We start from the raw sequence: 20,520 nt of genomic DNA, 5'->3' as shown, positions 1-20,520 counted from the left end.
GCCAACAGACGTGAGTCATTTTAGTTAAAAGACTCAAGATTCCACTGACAGACTCAGAAATTTCTCGTCATAATTAATGTGTAACTTCTATCATGTCTAATGTTTGAGATGCACGTGATGCGTATGAGAACTAAAGCCTCATTTTCCTATCATTTTCAAACCCCAGAAGGCAGAATGTCATCTCTCCGATCGGTTGGAAAATAAGAAAACTCAACCTCAGCTGCATCAGCCTCTAATAAAAGCTTGTGTTATTGGCTGAATAACTGCATATGAAGGGCTGTGGCAGCATCATTTAATCTGCGGGCCGAAATGAGATGAGAATTTAACTGTGATTGAGCGTCTGTGACATATAAACCTCATCGCTGGCGGGGGCAGATCTACTAACAATCCACTGCTACAGTATCTGACATTAAAATGAGCCAGTATAGAGAGAGAGAGAGAGAGAGAGAGGTGGTCCTGAGCCCCAGAGAGCCAAAGGATAAACTTATACAATAAAAAAACAGAGCCTGAATCAATTCTCTGCAGGCAGAGATACAAATGTGATTTATCAGGCGCCGGCTCTTTGCCACCAGCTCGACTTATTACAGCACAGACAGACCTTTAATATATGACAGAATAAGCGCCGGATGAGGACTGATCTAATGCATTCACAATGAATGCGTCAATCAATACGTCAGGTGAGCATTAGCCCCGCCCACTCAGAGCTCAGAGTTAATCTACACTGGAAAACAATTAGCCGTGTGCTACTTAAATCTATATGACAATGATTCCTATGAGACTGAAGCAGAGAAACAGTTTAAATAGAAAAATAGAGTCTTAATTAAAAACATAAAGATGAGCAGAAGCTCCAGAGAGCTGCGACACAAAAGACTGAAACAGCCCTGCGGTGGAATTCGAATGCATGACGGCTAATCTCTGTCTTTACTTATTCATTCTGTAAATAAGCCCACTTACTGTACTCACACACACACACACATACTCGTGTTAAAAGCACATTCGGACCGACTACATGATTACAGTATTTAATCTGACATCTTAAACTAGCACTAACACACACTCTTGGCAGTTTACATTTTAGCAGTTACTATTTTCCCAGACCTAAAAACCAGACCTTTCCATATGACCTGCATTATACGAATCAATAAGAAAACACTGTAAAATGGTCTACATTGTATAAAGCGTACTGTTTTTGTGAAATAGTATACAATACAGTATAAAACATGTATGAAAAAAAGCAGTCAGTGACCTTATAGTTTAATTCTACTAATTGTATAATTGTACTTTTAAGCTTGAATATAATATTTACAAACTAACTGCCAATGTCATTTTTAATGCACAAACAGTAGCTTTCAGCTTTAACACACTGTCAGAAAGTATGGGGTTTTTCATTTTTGTGATCCTAAAAATTCATGCACAGAAGCCCTGCACACGTATGAATATGTATGAATTCATCCGCTGCAAAAAAAAAAAAAAAAACGCAGAGCAGTAAAAAGCGGAGTCTTCAAGCAGCGAGGATAAAAGGAGGAAATACTGGGTCTATCCAAACCTGGGATATAGAGAGGAAGGAGAGTTCCCCCTCCTTATTAAGGATCAGCGGGGATTATCCCGAGTTTACTTCACGATGTCAGTGGCTCAGTTTGATTCGTTGCTAAGCGATACTAGAGCCACATATTAAAAATTAGACCACCAGTTTCTGTGAACTCAGTGTGTGAGGATCTTCCGGCTGCTTTCTGTTGCGAGACGGAAGTGGACAAACTTGACAGTCACCTCTCAAAATGTTTGCTACGGACGCGAAAAACGCAGAAAATCGAACCTTATCCAATTTTTTTTATGAGAGTCGAAAGTTTCAGAGTTCGTATTTATTTTTCAACGTGCAAAAAGTCCAGATGCGGTGTGCAATGGCCTTTACGGTGTGCTGTACACGTACACAATACACCTAGTATTGGACATATTTCAGTTTTCTGTCTGTAAACAGCATCACTAGTCAATATTATAGTTCCAGCCTCCACCGCTGCTTCTTTTCAATTATTCCTGATCATAAAACAAGGGGTTTATATGCAGAGAACAGTCTGATCTGGGATACCCTCATGAATTTCAGCTCTAAAAATATCAAATATGTATGATATTGCTGTTTCTGAAATAATATCGTGATTTCACGCTCCCCGTGAGAGTGTTTTACTGTATAAGGTTCAGAGTGAGTTCAGACAGAGCTGTATTATCTGAGCAGAAATGAGAGATGAGGGGATTGTCTTCCTTTATTTCCTTCTCCTAAAAGAAGTCAAAAGTGAAAACAAACAAAAATGGAAAGGAAAGAGCTGCTCGTCGAGCTTTTATCAAAGCGGCAGCATCTAGAACACAATGCGGAGCTGCGATTCAGGAAGACTGTTCAAGAGACGAATCCAGAACAATACTGGAGAGCGCAGAACATCTCCAACACGCTCATAAATAATCCACCGTAACAAAAGACACTACAATCCAAGGTTCTCAGCGATATAAGAGCTCCAAACAAAAGCTGGTAGAAAATGGATACATGCAATGAATAGTTCGACTATTTCCTTTGCAATTCTTAAAATCCATTACTGAACATCATTTCATTGGCAAATAAAACAAGGTGCTTGTTTGATATGCGTCTAATACTGTGCGATGATGCAAAGATACAAAAAATGTATTATTTTACACATGAAAGACATACGAAACACTCCAGAGAAAGAAAAACTGAGTAAGAAAAACAGAGGATGAAGGAAATAAATCTTTACTTTCACACTCCCAACGGAAAGGCTCTTTTTATATGAGCTGTGCATCAAATCCTCCAGATGTCCAATTACATCTGCCACTGTTCTGCTCTTTAACTCAACAACTGACCATCTTCTGCTACTCTCTGACTCCTCTGTCTTTCTCTTTCTGCCTTTCTTTCAATGGAATCTGCACTGGCTTTTTATAGATGGCAAAGACAGGTCTGAGAGGTGCTAAATTTTACATAATTATGATTCTTCATCCGCTTTATGTTACTAAACAGCATTGGCGGGACAGGCTGAGTCAAAACCAGAGAGCTTGTAATGTGTGTGACGGCTGAAAAGGAAATGCACCACGTTTTAAAAGAGAGATCCTCTGAATCATGGTCTGCTGGAACATATATAGATAGGATGCCTCAAACAGAATGGGTAATTTTCAGGCCTGATTGAAGTCTTGCATCTTAAATGGAGGTGCAGTACTTCAATGGTCTTGAAATGAACAACACAAGATGTCAGAAAAGTGACTCGGACTGATCCACTGATGTAATTGGACTAAATTAGTCCATTATGTAGTCTCATTACACTCAAGATATTGACACAAAATGTACCTTTACTGGCTATAAAACAACTACGCCGCAGCCCATATGCTCATATAACGTGAAAATGCGTTTTACCTGATGACAGATCTCGTGCACCACCACCATGGTGAGCTCCATCTGATAGGAGAAGGAGGAGACGTCACGATCCAACAAGATCTTCTGCTCCACAAACACACTCAGGCCCCAGTTCTCCATGGCTGCGTACGGATGCTTCGGCACCGCCAGCAGATCTGCACACAGTGAGGAAGATCAAAGCTCAATGACGGGAAACCAACAAATACAACAAACAGCAGCTCGATCGAACCAAACGGTATTGTGACAGCTCTGTATATGAATCATCCCGCTCATTTATAAATGATGCTTTAAAACAGACAAATGTTCTTCTGTGCTACATGACTGCGCATCACAAAACGAGAGCTCTAATCCAGATATCAAGTGACGTGGATTAGCCTTTAATCAAACGCATTTATCGTCTAATTGCTATAATCAAAGATCATTGAATTTTAAACCCAAAACCAAACGCGGCAAAACAAGAAGGCACGCCGCTCCGTAATCATATTTCCCTCCAAACATATTTAAAATAGCTTCTTCGCTCAAGTCAGTGTATCAGTGACACAGCAGACGGCGAATCAGCTGTTTAAACGCCTCCACCTCCATCAACCCGACTCAGGAACCATTCATATGCCAATGAGAACAGAAGCAGTTAAACCTCTGGCGCTGTTAAATCCACATCTTATAATCAGCCACAGAGGAAGAGGAAAGCTGTAACATGATTATCCGCCGGGCTGGAGTGTGTGTGTGTGTGTGTGTGTGTGTTATTTGCATGTTTCATGAATTGGGCTGAAAGCAGCTGCAGAGTTTTGGAAGGAAGCTGTAATCGTCATGGCGACTGATAAAGCTGCAGGGCTGCATGGCGGGGAAAAAAAAAAAAGCTGCATTAAAAGTGAGCAGCAGTAAGACGCTTCACAGATAATGACGAGCCCCCATTAGGATAGTACATTCACACATGATTAATATTTCACTTTTACGCAGAAATGATGGAGTGACGAGCTCATTCAAGAGGCAGAGAACAATGAAAACAGCAACGCAAAGGTGAACGATTGAAGAACAAATCAGAATCAGACAGAGGAGGTTTAATTGGCCATTTTTAACATTCTTTATGGACGAGAGACTTGATGCTCTTTTAATTGGGCTTTTATACAGACTCATACTGCAATTACACGACCGATGCTCGTAAAGAGAGAGACAAAAGTATTTGTACTTTTAACTCATCTGTCACAAATTTCGAGATACAAAGCCAGACCAAGACTAAACACCTCAAAGCCCAAATCCAGATCATTATGTAAATATGACAATCCGCTGTTATATATCTAGGTTCTTTAACAGTATCCTATTGTTTGAAAGTGAAACAGATAGACTCATGTTAATACTATGTACTGTAAGTAATCATTATAACCAGGCATATTGCCTCCTATAATATGCATTATCAGGAAAAAATCTGGATTCTGAGGCTGCAAAAAATCTAAATACTGAGGAAATTGCCTTTAAAGTTGTCCAAATTAAGTCTTTAGCAATGCATATTACGAATCAAAATTTACGTTTTGATATATTTATTAAGAAAATGTACAAAACTTCATTTCGGCTATCGCTACAAATATATCCGTGCAACCAGTGACTGGTTTTGAGTCACATACATGAAAACAGTAATCATTTTGTAAAATGATATTTATAGAAGTGCCAAAATATTACATTCTAGTATTATATTCTAGGATATCCACAGTCCTTCTATTTTGTGGAAATCAGTCTTACCGCTGTCTGCTGCTGTATGTTACTATAAGGCACAATAACCGTAGTTGATATGTAAAGCTCTACTCTTTTGGATTGAAGAGGTTCATTTTGACAGCGCCGTAACATTGCAGAAACCATGATGATGCAAAGTTGGAGAAATTCCACATTTCCTGTCATTCACTCTTTCACATCTGCTATTAAAGGAGTCTGGTGGAATCCATAAGGGGAAGATGAAGGGACAAAACAGAGGGGGTGTGTAGAGCGGGGCACAGTGAATGGCAGGAGACGCAGTACCAAGAACGTCTGGAAAAACTGTAAGATCAAAATAAACAAACAGCTTGTGTTTTCAGAGAGCAGAACCTCCACTAGCTCCACCAAAGCAATTATTCATCACGTTTCTCACACCTCAGTCAGTTTTACACAAACACACGCGCACAGCTTGAGGTCTAGTTCTGTCTGGGGGTCTGCGTTACCCGTGCTGCTCTTTGAGGCTGTTTTAGGGCAAGCGGTCCTGAGGCGACACAGGAAATATGGTAGAAGAAGGCGGGAGGAAGTGAACGTGAAGCTTTTCTCACAGCAGGGTTCAGTCTGCCAGCGCGCATCTGTTCTCTGGTAACGTTCTCTACTCAAAAATCAGTTACACACTTGTCTGTATATAGAGCGGCAGAAGAGAAAAGAATTTGAATCTATGCATTTAGCTTCTCTTATGTGTCTCCCTCTATTCATCTGTCTGTGTCTATCTCTGTGTCTGGCCGCTATTCGGTGTTTTAAAGTATGTCATTTTTAGCTTTATTGTCAATACGTGTTACAGGTTTCATCTCAAAAGATCCCACAGCCTAGTTTTTATGATATTCTTGTTTATAGACATGACTCGGCTCCATTCTTCAGTGTTCAGTAAAGCGTTGTTTTCACCAGATGAAAGCAGAAAGTTTGATAGTTTTAAAAAACTATTATTGCGCAGCTCCTCAATAATACATTGTTTGAGGCACCGTTTAGTAATACAAGTATCTCAGAAAGACACATACACTTCGATGCTTAGCTTTTTCAAATCAATAAAAATTAGACTTTCTTTTCAACAGCTGAAGGGCAGAAATGGCGCTATATGTGACATAATCAGTGTTCAGAAACACTTGGTTAACGAACATCACCTTCGAGCGCAATTCTCCCAACAAGCCGAGACATTTCCAATTATTACATGCTATAGTTGTTGGAGACACATCGCCTCATGTTGTTATAACTCACTATGATTACACCGTGTTTGTCTCAGAGGAAACAGAGCTCTGATAGCAACAATCGCCAAACCACTGCGAAGACTTAATGATGTTTCTTCATTAGATTACTGCTCTTAATGACCATCAAGGCATCTGTGTTTGAAGTAGCTGTCCATGAACACACCCAGTGCTGGTTCTTTTGATGCGAGATCTGTGCGTGAGGGCATGTAAGGGCCGTTCATTAGCAACCTGCTTATTCAACCTCAATGCACTAAAAATACACTTCGCGAAAAGGAAAGATGCATGAATCTGTTTACCCTATTTACCCTGGAATACTCAATCTCAAACAGCTGCTGCAGCTGAGTGAGAATTATGACCATTGAAATTAAAGCTTTACATGCTCATTAAACTGAAATATAATGTTATTGCTAACTTCAACTTAAAGGAATGGTTCACCCAAAAATGAAAATGACACCATAAATTATTGCATTGAGGGTGAATAAGCAGGTTAATGAATGGCCCAGAGAATGCATGTGCTCATAAAATGTATATGCAGAGGATATGTGAACCCCCTGAAGGCATATAGGTTAGTTTTTATGTTGCGGCACTTGCGGATACATCCAGTTTACAGAGCTATTTACGAGCATTATCAAGCCAGGATGAATGAAAAAAAAAAAAAACTCTGACTGTGTTCATCTGAAAGAAGAAAGTCATATACAGCTAGGATGACTACTGAGTGAGTAAAATACGGATAATTTTCAAACTTGGGTGAACAATTCCTTTAGCAAACATTTTATTTTATTCTCTGCACTACATACGTAGATTTCTAAGACACTAGTTTCAACACCGGACTTTTGTTTTGTAATAAATCGTACAGCAACAGAATAGCATATAGAAGCTGTTAAAAGCCCGGAAACAGCGACAATAGCAAACGTTCAATACAGCATTAGCGAGCTCAACACTTTAGGCTTTACACACTTCAGCTGTTAATGTTATGAGCTCTGTCTTCTGTTTAATTCTGTTGCTCAGATAAGAGTTAAACCGACCTAACTTCTGTTCTAGATTCTTTAACAGTGAGTCTGTTTAGCATGTTGATTTGATAAAGGTCCAACCTGTCCTCTAAAGGGGAGCGGATCCATCTGCAGGCCTTTATTTATGGACATGGTCGGAAATACAGGCAGGGCTGAGCAACAGCAAACTGGTATGGCATGGGCAAAAACACATGAATAGTTCTGAGAACAAGCGAAGGTCAGTCGACAGCAAATGTGATCCAAGGGGGCTAGACAGAGCTACGAGCAATAATCCAAACAAGGGCTAAACGATATCTGAGTGGCGAGATGAAAGGGTAAATCCAGTACCCAGGCTGGGTCAGCACACGTGAAACAGACGAGGTAATACTAGGGACCTAGACTTCAAACTGGAATGGCTTTGTAATAGATAGATCAATAGAGTTTAAGTAGCGTGTGGCTGACTGGAAGTAGCTGTGTAATCAGGTAAGCATGCGATTATTATTGGAATCAGGTGTGTGTGTGTCATCAGTGCAATGGGTAATGGGAACTGAAGTCCAGAGAGAAATACAACAGTGTAGTGGTGCAAAAGTCAATGTGAAGAGGGAGTGACATCTGGTGGTGCACAGAAGTTTGAGGACCAGATTCGTGACAAAATCATCATTTTGCATTATTTCTGTAGGTTTAGGAGTGGGTTTGGTGTGGTCATTCATACCTAGTACAATATGTACAAATTACAATGAGATCAGTGTAAAAAGTCCACTCATTGCATTTAAATAAACACGCATAATGACAATCATACGTCACTTCACGATGACAGAGACAACACTGTAATTACTTTTAAACAACTTGCTTTACTTAACTTTAAAAATGTAAACTTAACTTTAAAATGTAAACATAGGTCGTCATTAGGTGATTGCACAAATAACCTATATGGTCGTTTTTTTGTTGGAGGACAGGCTCCGAAGGTCTGACAGAACAGCTGTTCACTTTCACACACTCTCTCATCATATACATCTACTTTCACCTTCAAAAGTCTTACAGGATTACAGACAGAACATCCATCAGTGGATTAAACCGATTAGAAACGGATGTACGTAAGTGTACCGAGTGTGTGTTTCTCTTGTGATTTGACATTTAGATGTTTCAATTCCGTCTTGTAGTGAAATTTCCAAAAACCCTTTCTTTAATTTACCAGAGGTTCCAGCTTTCAGTTGTGGTTTTCACGTCTGTGCATAATTACAGCACAATTCATTTTTGTTATTAGCCTACTTCTGACTATAATAAAACACTTATCAAGTCTTGTCAATGTTCTCAGGGGGACATTCTTGCTTTAGCCCCACCCACAGTAAAATATCTTTGGTCCAAAATCACTACACCACTTTTTTTTAATAGGATGGTTTGCCAACAAATGATCTGGTCATAAAGATAGAATTGTATCTAATTAATGACATGATGCACCAATTAATTATACTAAGAAATAGCTTTATTCAACATAGAATTTATCACACATAAGGCTTTATTACACATTTTTGTATAATTGTAAAGTTAAAATGTGTGCGCATTGTTTTCAAAAGTGGCATTAGATTTGGCATTTTAAGTATATTTTCAAATTCAAACTCTTACTCATGTGATGTTGCTAAACTATTTCAAAGTCCATAAAGGTGCATTTTTTGAACACTAGTTCGTCACTGATGAAACACGCTGGTTTGTAGCGAAAACGGTTTTACCGTATTACTGCACAGTTTAAATACAATCAGTTCTTTGCCAAGCATGGTAATATATAGTTTAATATCAAGATAATACAGTTAACACCTAAAACAGCTCGAGTTTACTGCTTTGAATCAATCTTGTTGTCTTTTTTTGCATATATTACGGAGCCCTTTGTCAGCACGCAGAACTGTGCTTCATTCGTCGGTGGTGCTGGTGTGAATCCGGTCTGCATTTAGAGAAGGTTCAGAGTGTTTCATCAGCACCTGATCAAACAGACTTTCATGTTGAGATGTTCTTTTTCTAGTGGTTTCTACCCAGTTAAATCATGAAGGCCTAATGTGAAATGTTTCCCGACTTTAAAATCTCTCACCTGGATATTAATTATCAAAAAGATCTTCCCAATTTGCATTGGTTTTTCTTTAGATGTCTCTGCGTGTGGAGACTCGGTTTGCAGCTTGGTAATTGGTGCAGTTTTGTTGCCTAATTGGGCCACAAATTTCACCTCGGTATGAAAGCTGTTTGACGGTATCACCCTGCTGAATGAAGTTACAGACCTAAAATGATGTGTTTTTATTAATTATTATTTCAGACGCATAAAATATGTGCTAATATGTGTTTTAACAACATGCTGAGACTTCCCGATTAAATCATGATGAGAATGAGGTGGATTTGTTGTGTTGATCTCACTTTGTGGATCCTAGATTCACCTTGACTCTGTATTTCTCACATATTCCTTTTTATGGAAAAAAGTCTGTGTTTTCTTTATTCTCGCTTTGTTCACCCAGTTCAAACTGTACTGAATTTTATATCCCAGTGCAGTGTAGAGAAGTCAATACAGGGTCACGACTCCTGCTTGTCAGTTTCTTTGTCTTCAGAGACAGTCAAACTTGACAGAAACCAACAAAAATGATCATTTGAAATGGTCTGGAATAAAGAAGAGCTGAATGTCGGCCCTCATTTAACACTGACCTTTATTAAGCTCGGGCCGAATGCACTTAAAGCACATGAGGCCGAATATGAGAAAAGAGGGGTAATTTTGAGTCTCTTGTGTTCATGGTAAAGTGGAGAGACTCGTTCTCGGTCCACATCACCCCTGACGCCCTGCGGTCTGCTCTCACATCTGAGCGCTTAACGCAGGCAGCGGGGCAGAAGAGAGCGGCCCTTCGTGGAGCTGCAGCGGTGCCTGAGGAGAAAAGCCTCCAGAGAGGGTCAAACAGATGCTCTCAGCTCGTCTCATTATCACACAGTTCACTCCACCTCTCCATGACGCTCTGTGCTCGTCTCACACATTCACTAACGATATCTCCAACTATCCTTCCCCCCTTCAACAAGACGGCTGCGTTACTGGAAACTGTTCATTAATACTAACCTCCAATAAACCATTTGACAGCTTTAATGCTCAGGATTAGATTTCTGAAAATGGTTTGGGAGATCGGTTTAAAGCAATAGTATAATAAAATTTTATGGTTCAGAGTTGCTCGTTCATAGCTTGAATCTTAATGAAGTAGTTAGCTTTGTTTTAATTAGGCTGGTCTCAGGAAATCCATTAGGAGACCTAAAAGTAGATGCGAAAGAGACTATGCTGATGTGAAATAAGCTGTGAAATGAATGTGTTTTTGTGGGTTTTGATGCTAGATTTTTTGTATTAATTGATAACTAATTTTATACATTGAAACTTAGTCAAATGGTTCGTTACAATGTTAGTAGACGCTTCTTAAAATCACTGTAAGTTGTTAGATGTTCTTCTCACAGTCATCTAACGTAACGTCCTGAGCATTTCATAACCCTTTTTCATTTACGGGCCGTATCATTCCCAGACTCGACACCTATGAATGTTCTTCAAACACATTCCCGGTCTCTCTCTCCTCACAGCCTCCATCAAACCCACAGTGTTCCCGTTCTTAACCTGATAACACAATCAATCGCAATTTCAGCCAGTGTGAGCTACTATAAGCGCTATTACATCTCCAGCTGGAGCGTCCCGCTAGTATCAGCTCTCTCTAATGATGTCTGCGGCCCGTTCTGCTCATCCACAAATCACAGCCGCTGAAATGGAGAGAAGTCTTTAGAGGCGAGAGGCAATAACAGTGAGAAGTGGTCAAATTCAGGTGCTCGCTACAAATCAGAGCCGCAGCGGAGCAGAACGCAGGGACACAAACAGTTTCTTCTTCTTCTGGGCTCCAGCGAGAGAGCACTCCGGACCGGGTGGAATTATTATGACACAGATCAGTGAGCCACAGACACTGTCCTGAAACACTCCAGCGCTTTTCTGCTCTCCATTTGCTATTCGTCTTTATCAGTAATTGGAAGGAGGGGGAAAGGCGAAGCTGCTTGTTATTTGACTTTTTGTCTGTCTGCTGACACCGGGAGCCGCGCTGATGTAGGGATGGAAAGTGTACGAAAGGCAGAAATAGAAAAATATTCAAAGCCGTGAACTTGCACTTTAATGTGTGTGACTGTGAAATTATCAGCAGAGACTGCTGGGAAGACACAGCATATTTACTAAAGCGCCGAGGGACGGCTGAACAGAAAGAGAAAGAGCTCCGAAAATTCCCTCAGTTCTAGTAAACTATTAAACTGCATCGTAAGACTCTTTCACAGCAGCGCACAACAAACAGTGTGCTACAGCCAACGTGTTGTAGGGATAATTAATAGATGCTTTTCTTTCGGTACTTCCTGAAAATGTCCATGAAAAACAATGCGTGGCTTTGTCAAAACCTGAAACGGAAAGGAAACCGTGTTAGTTTAAAACACGAGTCGATGCCACATATTGTTTGTTTGGCTGCTTAATTTTTCTCTTCCTCGTGGAACAGCAGGTTCCTTTCTTCTTTTTATTCCTGCCAAACTTGGTCTTGAGCCTAATTGAGCCTAAAACATTCATAAACCAAAAGCACTCCCTCAACAAAATAAACGTGAGAGGAGAACAGATGAGCTTTTTTATTTTGTTATTCTGCTTTGTTATTCTGCTCTAAGCATTCATTTCAGAACTCACGCACCGAGACATGACACAACTAGATTTTTACATTTTCAATAAAAATGAGTGACGTTTGCTTGAGTAAAATGCGATGCTATGATTTTAATGTGCTCTGAATGGAGCTTTACTGCAAGCTTTCGCGAGGCGTTTTGATTGGATGCAGGCTGTTGCTAGTATTTGTTTGCTGAAGAGTTTGTTAGCATATTGCTACTGTATGTAGTAGCTTAGCAAACAGCACTATTAAACTCTCATGCTTGTTTTGAGGGGGAGAGGAGATTTCTGGGGATTTCAACACCCTAAATTCTGGCACTCTGTCAAATAAACACACACCTCATTAGCACTCGGTGGGTAACTAGTGGCTCCCTTCACAGTTTCCATACTAACCTCAACTGTTGACCTTTGTCTAAATGTCAGGGCTGATATTAGAGGAAACAACACACAGCAGCTACAGCAGCATATAATGCAGCTTATTAATTCAGGAGAAACCAGGTCAGACTTGTTTCTGAGAATTATTGCTGATTCAACTTCACATTTAATCCTGCTGAAAGTCAAGTGAGATGTTGGCCGTGTAACCTACACAGCGCGAGCGTCAACAGCCATTGAGTCTAATGTCTGCTGGTGCTTCTCCAGTCGAGAGCAGGTCTGAGATCAGATCCGTCATTATAGAGACTCTCAAACCCAAAACACTTCAGTACCAATGAATACTCGACTGTGAGAGCTGAGCTGCAGAGATTAAAGCGTCATTAAGTGAGCTCTATTTCAAATACATAAATTAAAATTCCCTTATATGTTAAACTTTTTTATATGAAATAAAGATTATTGCCATTTAACCTGCTCTTGGAAAAAGATATTGGAAAATACTTAATTAAAGGTGCCATTTAAACACTTTTGTAGCACTCTAAAGACTACTTAATGTCATAATTTAGTTTTACGTCACAGTTTTTCTCCCACATTCTGCCACTTATTTATTTATATTAGCATATTGTTCCAGTAGTTTTAGGGCAGCAGAAATATCCTTATAATCTCAGTAGTCAAATGCTCAGAATGTCAAAGTCAACCAATGGATATTTATGTTTAAAATGGCTCGGAGATACTGAATGATTCACTTTGTTTTGATTTTGTACATGTGGAAGCAGATTTAATGCATTCCGCTGTGGGGAAAAAAACTACAGAGTAGGAAGCAGAAGCTTCAACTGTTCTCACGCAGTGTCATGTTTTATGTGTGTGTGTGTGTGTGTGTGTGTGTGTGTGTGTGTGTGTGTGTGTGTGTTGTACTGACATCATGAGTGCGGAGACCCTCCTCTCTCCTCCGCAAACATTTCCTCCCTTTCCTAAGACTGTTTGATCGTGAACTTAAACTGTCACTTTCTCACTATTTCATGTCAAAAATAAAAACGTGTGAGAAACATTTTCCTGTTTTTTTCTTGCTTTTAACTCTTCCCTGCTCATTCTAAAATTGTAAATAAGGAAGTTTGGGGGCATTCCCAGCAGGCCGGCGTGTTTTGGTCGTACACGAGCTGTTGATTTTTGATTTTTCTTCCTTAAATTCTGTCACTCTCTCAACTGAACTAGCCAGCGTTGGTCTGTTTTCTTCTACAGATCTTCAGGAAATTGTGACGTGACCTCTGCCGCTCAAGAGCTGTCATTTTTCAGTGTTTTTCAGAGCGGTCAGTCATTGGGCTCTGGTTTCCGTGCTTTGTCACGTCTTTCAGAAATGTCAAAATGTTAAAAATAGAATGAAAAGAAAAATACAGCACAGAGACGCCTTTCCTGACAGATGCTGTCAAACTGACATATGCAGTGCTGCAGTGAGAAAACTTCACTTCACTAAACTGTATTTGAATGAGAATACAGCAGCATCCTGATTTAATCTCAACTGAAATCTCAGTAGGTTTGGGAAATGCCAGCTGGCAGAAATCCTATAAATTGTGTTCCTCAGTTTCCCAGACTTCTTGAATAAATTTCAACAGATGAGGACAAAATGGTCCTACAGTGAACATACTGTTGTGTCGTCCAATTATCTGCCTGTCCAGATACAGTAAAGCTTGACGATGGATTCAGTCAGCATTTTGCTATATACCTGTAATGTCACGTCCATTTGGGGGTGGTGAACTGGACATTTAACTTTGGATATAAAAGAATGAATAAATAAAAACCACTGAATCTGAAAATGTTGGCAGACTGAAACATATTTGCTATTCATTTATTTACTTTCATAAAACAGAGCAGTATGTTCAAAAACTGAAGCAATATATTACAGTTTATGTTGACAGTCGCCCAGTCATCGTCAAGAGACTTTAATGGCTTAAATTCAAACTCTCCTTCACCCACTTTTCATTTCATTTACAAACCTTGTTATATTGTAAATTGCCTTTGATAATCTAATTTCCATGAAGCATCCGATGAATCAAAGCCTCAGTGGGCCATGATGTTCCCACAAAATCCCATCAACATAATACAGATTGAAAAAAAGTCTTGATAAAGTGTTTTAATTCACATGAGAGCCAGTAAACACACTGTTCTCGTGTTCATCTTGTTTGAGCTGCACTGCTTTTTGTATCTCAGATTGACTGGATCGAATCCCAGAAATCTCAGCCCATGGTCAAGTATGAGAGCCTTGAGTGTATGAGGTGCATTTGACACTCAGTTTAAATTATTTATCACAAAAAGATGGATGTCATCTTGTACGCTGCAACGTTCACATTTACACCACAAAATATGAACCCAGAATAGATTTTTATTCTGGACAAAAGGAAAATAAACAATATAGGAACAATAATCTTACACGTAAAAAACAAAATAACAGAACAAGAAGAAGAATAAACTGGATTTTTACAAAGTCGGTGCAGAAAAAATGTCCATTAGAGGCTAATTTAAAGAGAGATACAAAGAAAAGGTCTCAAGCTGTTTTCGTGAAGCTCTTTCATTAATGCTTCTTGGCAAATTTCTAATGGCGAGATTCAGACTTTGGTGCCTTTGTTCTGTTTCGTTGGGGCGACATTCAAAAGCACATGAAAAGAAACAGCCAGCATTAGATAAAGGCTGAAGCGCAAACACACTCACATTATCAGGGTGCATAAAGGCTCCGGCCAATCAGGGACTTCTGAGTTTCACTGGGTTTGAAGAACAGAAAGTTTGGAGAAAATTCAGAGGTGAACGCCAGTGCAGAAATGTGATGGGCATTTTCTCTTGGAGCAGTTCTTAAAGCTTTTAGGACTTTCAAAGCGCTGAAAACACCAAGGCTTCTCAAAAACACCCTATACTATCAAATCTAGACACATAAATACACACACAGTGAGAAACATCTGATCTTCACTCTCAGACTGTCCTGCAGCAGAACAAATGCGTGATAAACAAACCAACCAATCAATATCCTCCATTTATGACACATTCTTTTTCTTTTCCTCGTATCCTAGCGCTCAATAAGGCAATTGGTCTTTTGTTTACAGCGTTCATACGGCAGATGCTCCAAGACGGTCGATGGTATCGGCAGACGCTGTAATTTGTTCACGCGGGTCGAGCGACAGGCTTTTCAGACGTGAATAAACACCTTATTGTTGAATTCTTGAACCTGATGAGTGTCATTAGGATAAAGATGCATTCAAACGGACTCAATGAGTTTATATGGTGTTTCTGTTAAACATTTTTGCTGTTCCCTGTTGGATTTGCGTCCTTTCACTTAGTGTTAGTGTAGCGTTTCTTCTAACGTGCCACTGAATCTGAATGTACTGATCACTGCAGGGTAATTCAAAGCATTCCTATCACGGCTCAGCGCTGAACAAGCTCTTCCGTGGCCTAAAACACAAACATGTTGATTTGGATGAAGACACACAGTCAGCAGAGGATCTGCAGCACAATGAGAGTGAAGTGAATACTGATCAGCCGCCATCTTCATCAGATCAGCTAGCTGGAAATTTTTGCTTGCTTTGGCTGGACAGGATAGAAATGGGAAACTAGGAGTTGTTTCAGAGAACGATTCCCAGAGTGTTCACAGCTTGAATTGTGTATCTGTGAGTCCTGGATGAAAGTTAAATTGAATCTGATTCGTATGGCTCTCTCTTATTCGCTGTTTCTCTCCGAGCACCATGGAAACCCATATGACTCTTTGATCTGGGCGGATCTCGGCTAATTGACCGGGATGTGAGCAGGATTTGGTGGTAACCTGCTGCTCTCCCACTGTGCATGAAACATTTCTGCTCTAGCTTTGCTTAAGCCTCTCTTACACTCTTACAAAAGCAATGAGCACTAATTTTCAAGAAGTTAACTGCATTATGACATTTTTGAGTATATATGTATGGGATATAATGCATATCAGGGATGTAATGCTGTTCAGCATTCAAGCCTAGATTTTTGACCAAATTTGTTTTTTAAAACATTTTTCCTACTGATCTGTCTTGTGTTCTTGGCATTTATCTGCTTTTACAGTCACTATGTTGATGCTTTTACACAGAAGAGTCCATTTACACAGACTGGAAGCATCAAAGCTATACTTACATAACACTCTAAATCATACAAAAAAATTACAATTCTATCACCCTCATGCTCAGAAGCGTTTTCGCAAGACTCGAAAGACACTGAAATATTTCTCTAAATATGTTATTTGGAACGACATGAGGATGAGCAAATGAAGTTAATTTACATTTTTGAGTTAACTGTCCCTTTAATACTATTCTTTTGTTGCTTTGCAAACCCCGGTATTTTCTTCAGGAAATGCAAATGTTGTTGAATTCATTACTGCTTTTCTCTGTAGAAATTGCCTTTGGCCAGCGGCTCACATTCTTCACATCTCTTGAACCTCCGCGGGAGACTGATGCAATTGTCATTCTGAGCGCGTTAGGTTTCGGTGGTAAAGCAAATACGACAGCGTAAAAAAAAAGAATGCAACACTTTCCATCTTGGCATCTTTTCCTCTCGAGTTGCTCCTGAGCTACAGTGCTAAACGGCTAAAGCTAGCGCTCACTGAAACATTTCTATTGATGACGCAAACATACTGCAGTTCACACCAAGCAATATTTAACGTGAAAAGAGATAAAAGAAATCAAAACAAGTGTGAGAACCGCCTTCTATAAGTGCTACACATATACATGCATGACTGAGACTGTGACAGAATGAACAAACTCCGTCTCTGCCTGTCCCAAGCCGTGGGTTTGAAACTCTTTTCTTTCTCTTGTTTGGATGTGTCATTCTGTCTTCGGGAGAAATCTGTTTGCTTTTAGCAGCACATTGCAACAGCTCCTCACTGACTTCACATTGACAGGAGAGGGATCAATCTACAGCGCTGCGACAAACCCACCGACGCCTTGACAAAGACAGACTATCAGCATGTGTTTGTGCAGAATCTGAGGAAAAAATGAAAATTATCTGCCTCAAGGGTCTTCGACTCGATTGCGCTAAAAAACGCATCAACCGTGTGTCGAGCAACGAGAAACGCGCGCTTCAAACTGAAACGCTAAAAAAGAGAATTTGCTCTTTGTGAACATTTACACGAGTTCAAACGCTTCAGCAATGTGAACAGATTGATGCCATCTGACTAAATAAAACAGGGGCGAAAAAAAGGGGTTTTTAAGATTCAAAATGGAAAGATATATATTTGAAGAGAGAGAGGATGAATGGATAGATAGATGGATGGATGGCTGCATCGCAGAGCACCTGTGCACCCATCATGCTTGAGCACTTTCAGGCCGAGAGGGATTGTGGGTCCAGAAGGCTGCTGACAGAGCGAGCGGAGAAACTAGCGTGAAATGGAGCAAGAGTGTGGAAGAATAAGCAAAAAAAGAAAAAGAAGGAAAGAAAAGAAAGGAAAAAGGACAAAAACTAGCGGGTTCAGTGTAAGTGAAGCTGGTGAAATTTAGGCTCTTTGTTAAATATGTATGAGCGTTTTGAGTGAAAGAAGCTGTTTTAGCTGTTTGACTTCTATCTAGAGCGACTCCAGTGTCACCATTCCCACTGAATGACTTTGACATCGACCTGCTGTTAGTCTGAAACACCGAATCCGGCACATAAAATACCGTGGAATCAAGCATAAGATTCAATTTACTAGTTTGTTTTTATATAAGAGTGTTTTTAGTGTGATGAACTGAGCTCAGAAACGGTGTTGACAGGCTACAAACTCCTCATGATTTACAGTAGTTTAACTGCGGTCACGCTTCTAAGTCAAAGCTGCTGTGTTACTAACAAAAAGAAGCTACTTGAAGAAATACGAATCGATATCAATTTAATAAAATTGTATACACTTTATGCAGCGCAGCGTAGCATATTGACCTGGCACAAAAACAACAAGGATCTCAATTTGGATTATAAAGTCAGAAGTAAATACATATAATTACACTAAATCCTGAATCGATGTTTCACAAAAAGACGTGAAGTATTATATCACCAGATACACACCCTCATGTCACACGAAACATGTATGACTTGTAATGCAAAACTTTCTGTTAAATTCTGTTAAGCAAACAGTTTTGGTTAACATTGACTTTAACTATATAGACAAAAAACAAAGGGAACGTTCACCCCACAATTGTCCCTCCATAGACAGCCACACAATTACCATGTTTAAGCCCCAGAAAGGTAATATGGATATAGTTAGAATAGTTGCATGTGGTTATTACATTGTTCTCTATGGGAGGCCTCAGAGACCTCTCTGATTTCATTAAAAATATCTTAATTTGTGTTTTGAAGATGAACGTGGTCTTGCAGGTTTGAGGGTGGGTAACAGAGAAGAACATTTGTTTTGGAATGACATGAAGGTAAGAATATGATGACAAAGTTCATGTTCATTTTGGGGACATTGTCAGTTTGAATAAACAGATTCAATGGAACCAGGATTGAGTTGAGAGAGTAAATATTCTACGTAGATTCTACACAAAAAATTGGTTTTCGACTGCGCTCTACCAGCTCTACCTCACAGCTGAACCAAAACCAGGTCCAGTAGCAAGATAATCAACCTTCTAAACCAATCTGGATCAGCTAAACACAGCTAAAACATTTTCTACCATTCCAGGGGAAAAAAAATGGTGGCATCAGGTCTAGTTCAGGCAAAAACACACAAAAAACAAGGCAGCATAATACAACATACTGAGACAAGAATATATACTTTGATATGGCAGACAGTTAAAGATCACGTCATGTTAAATTATAGAAGACTGTATTATAGAAGTAAATCGCAGATGACTCAGAAATGAAACCTTTTCAAAGTCAGAGGATAAATATTTGCTGAAGATCTCACTGAGCGAGACGGGAAAGAAGGGACAAAGAGATGAGAGTCATTGCCAGGTTGAGACAGAAGCCTGTTTTCAACGCACGTATTCGACAAACCCCTGGAGTGAAGAGCGATCTGGAGAGGTCTATTATAGTTGAGGAGGAGCGGGAAAACACGAACAACTCTTCAACCGTGAAAGAGGTCAGGCGACGCACACACATATGCAGAACCAAGAGTTTCCTTTGAATATGTGTCTTTGACTTAAAGCGAGGACAAGACACAAGCCTAGACACGCTGAACCAGAGCGTTTATGTGTGCTAACCGCAATAGAGCTGTCAAAAGCCACAGGAGCGAGACGGAGCGCTGACCCCAGAGACCCCCGGAGACCCTCAGTGACCTCCGAGCCTGGAAACTGACAGACTGAGAAATCCACAGTGAAGCCCACAAAACTTTCTGACCTGTAACTCAACAGCCGCCCTCCTCGGAGAACAGAGGCCGGGTCACATCGCTCGAGAAGACAAGAGGACTTGACAAAGAGGATAGAAAACACACCAAAAAGCTGATTCAGAAAGAGAAGAGAGCACTCGAGAGAGAGAAAGACAAGAGCACTCGAGAGGAACATGCAAATGTAGAGATGGGACAAGGAGAAGGAAGAGTGAGACGGAGAAACATATGGACGAGTCTCACAGATGGTGGAGACATGCGGTCAGACACAGAGAGACAGCGATAAAGAAAGAAGCGGGTTTGATCTGCTCGCGTGTGTTTCAGTAATAATCGGGCTCCTGGGAGACACGGGCCACACACTTTAATAAAATACTAATGAAATGCTTCTTGAAGATGGCTAAGGGCTGTTTCTTCAACTTCTAGCACTTTTATATTCCAGTTCTTGACTAGCAGATTAACAGATTTTCTTTCTCTGTTATATTAAAACATCTTGGAAACTTTTTTTCAAATACATTTAATTCATACATTTTACTGTTTTGCTGTTAATCCAGTTAATAGTTAAAAACTACAAATCTGTCACCCTCGTCCCAAACCCATAAGATCTTTGTTGATTTTTGGAGTAGATATTTCATCTGAGAGCTTTCAGACCCAGCATAGACAGCAGTGCAACACGTTCGAGGCCCAGAAAGATGGTAATGCCGTCGCTAAAATAGTCCATGGTTTAACCTTAATTTTATGAAGCCACGAGAATACTTTTAGTGTGCAAATAAAATAAAAATAGCGACTTCATCCAACTATTTCTTCTCTTTCTGAGCATTCACGACAATATCAGTACGCGAAAAATGGAGCTAGCG

The 20,520-nt window shown here is 39.9% G+C and overlaps 1 protein-coding gene across 1 annotated transcript in view; it reads right to left on the bottom strand.

Moving 5' to 3' along the window:
• Window positions 1-20,520, bottom strand: part of LOC122342854 (thyrotropin-releasing hormone-degrading ectoenzyme-like) — a 73,584-nt gene that overhangs the window by 29,125 nt on the left and 23,939 nt on the right. The window contains 1 exon segment of the mRNA XM_043236993.1: window positions 3,407-3,561. Coding sequence (XP_043092928.1) covers window positions 3,407-3,561 — 155 coding nt within the window.

The sequence above is a fragment of the Puntigrus tetrazona genome, chromosome 4, assembly GCF_018831695.1.
Source record: "Puntigrus tetrazona isolate hp1 chromosome 4, ASM1883169v1, whole genome shotgun sequence".
Taxonomy (NCBI): domain Eukaryota; kingdom Metazoa; phylum Chordata; class Actinopteri; order Cypriniformes; family Cyprinidae; genus Puntigrus; species Puntigrus tetrazona.
This window is presented reverse-complemented; position numbering and strand designations above follow the sequence as displayed.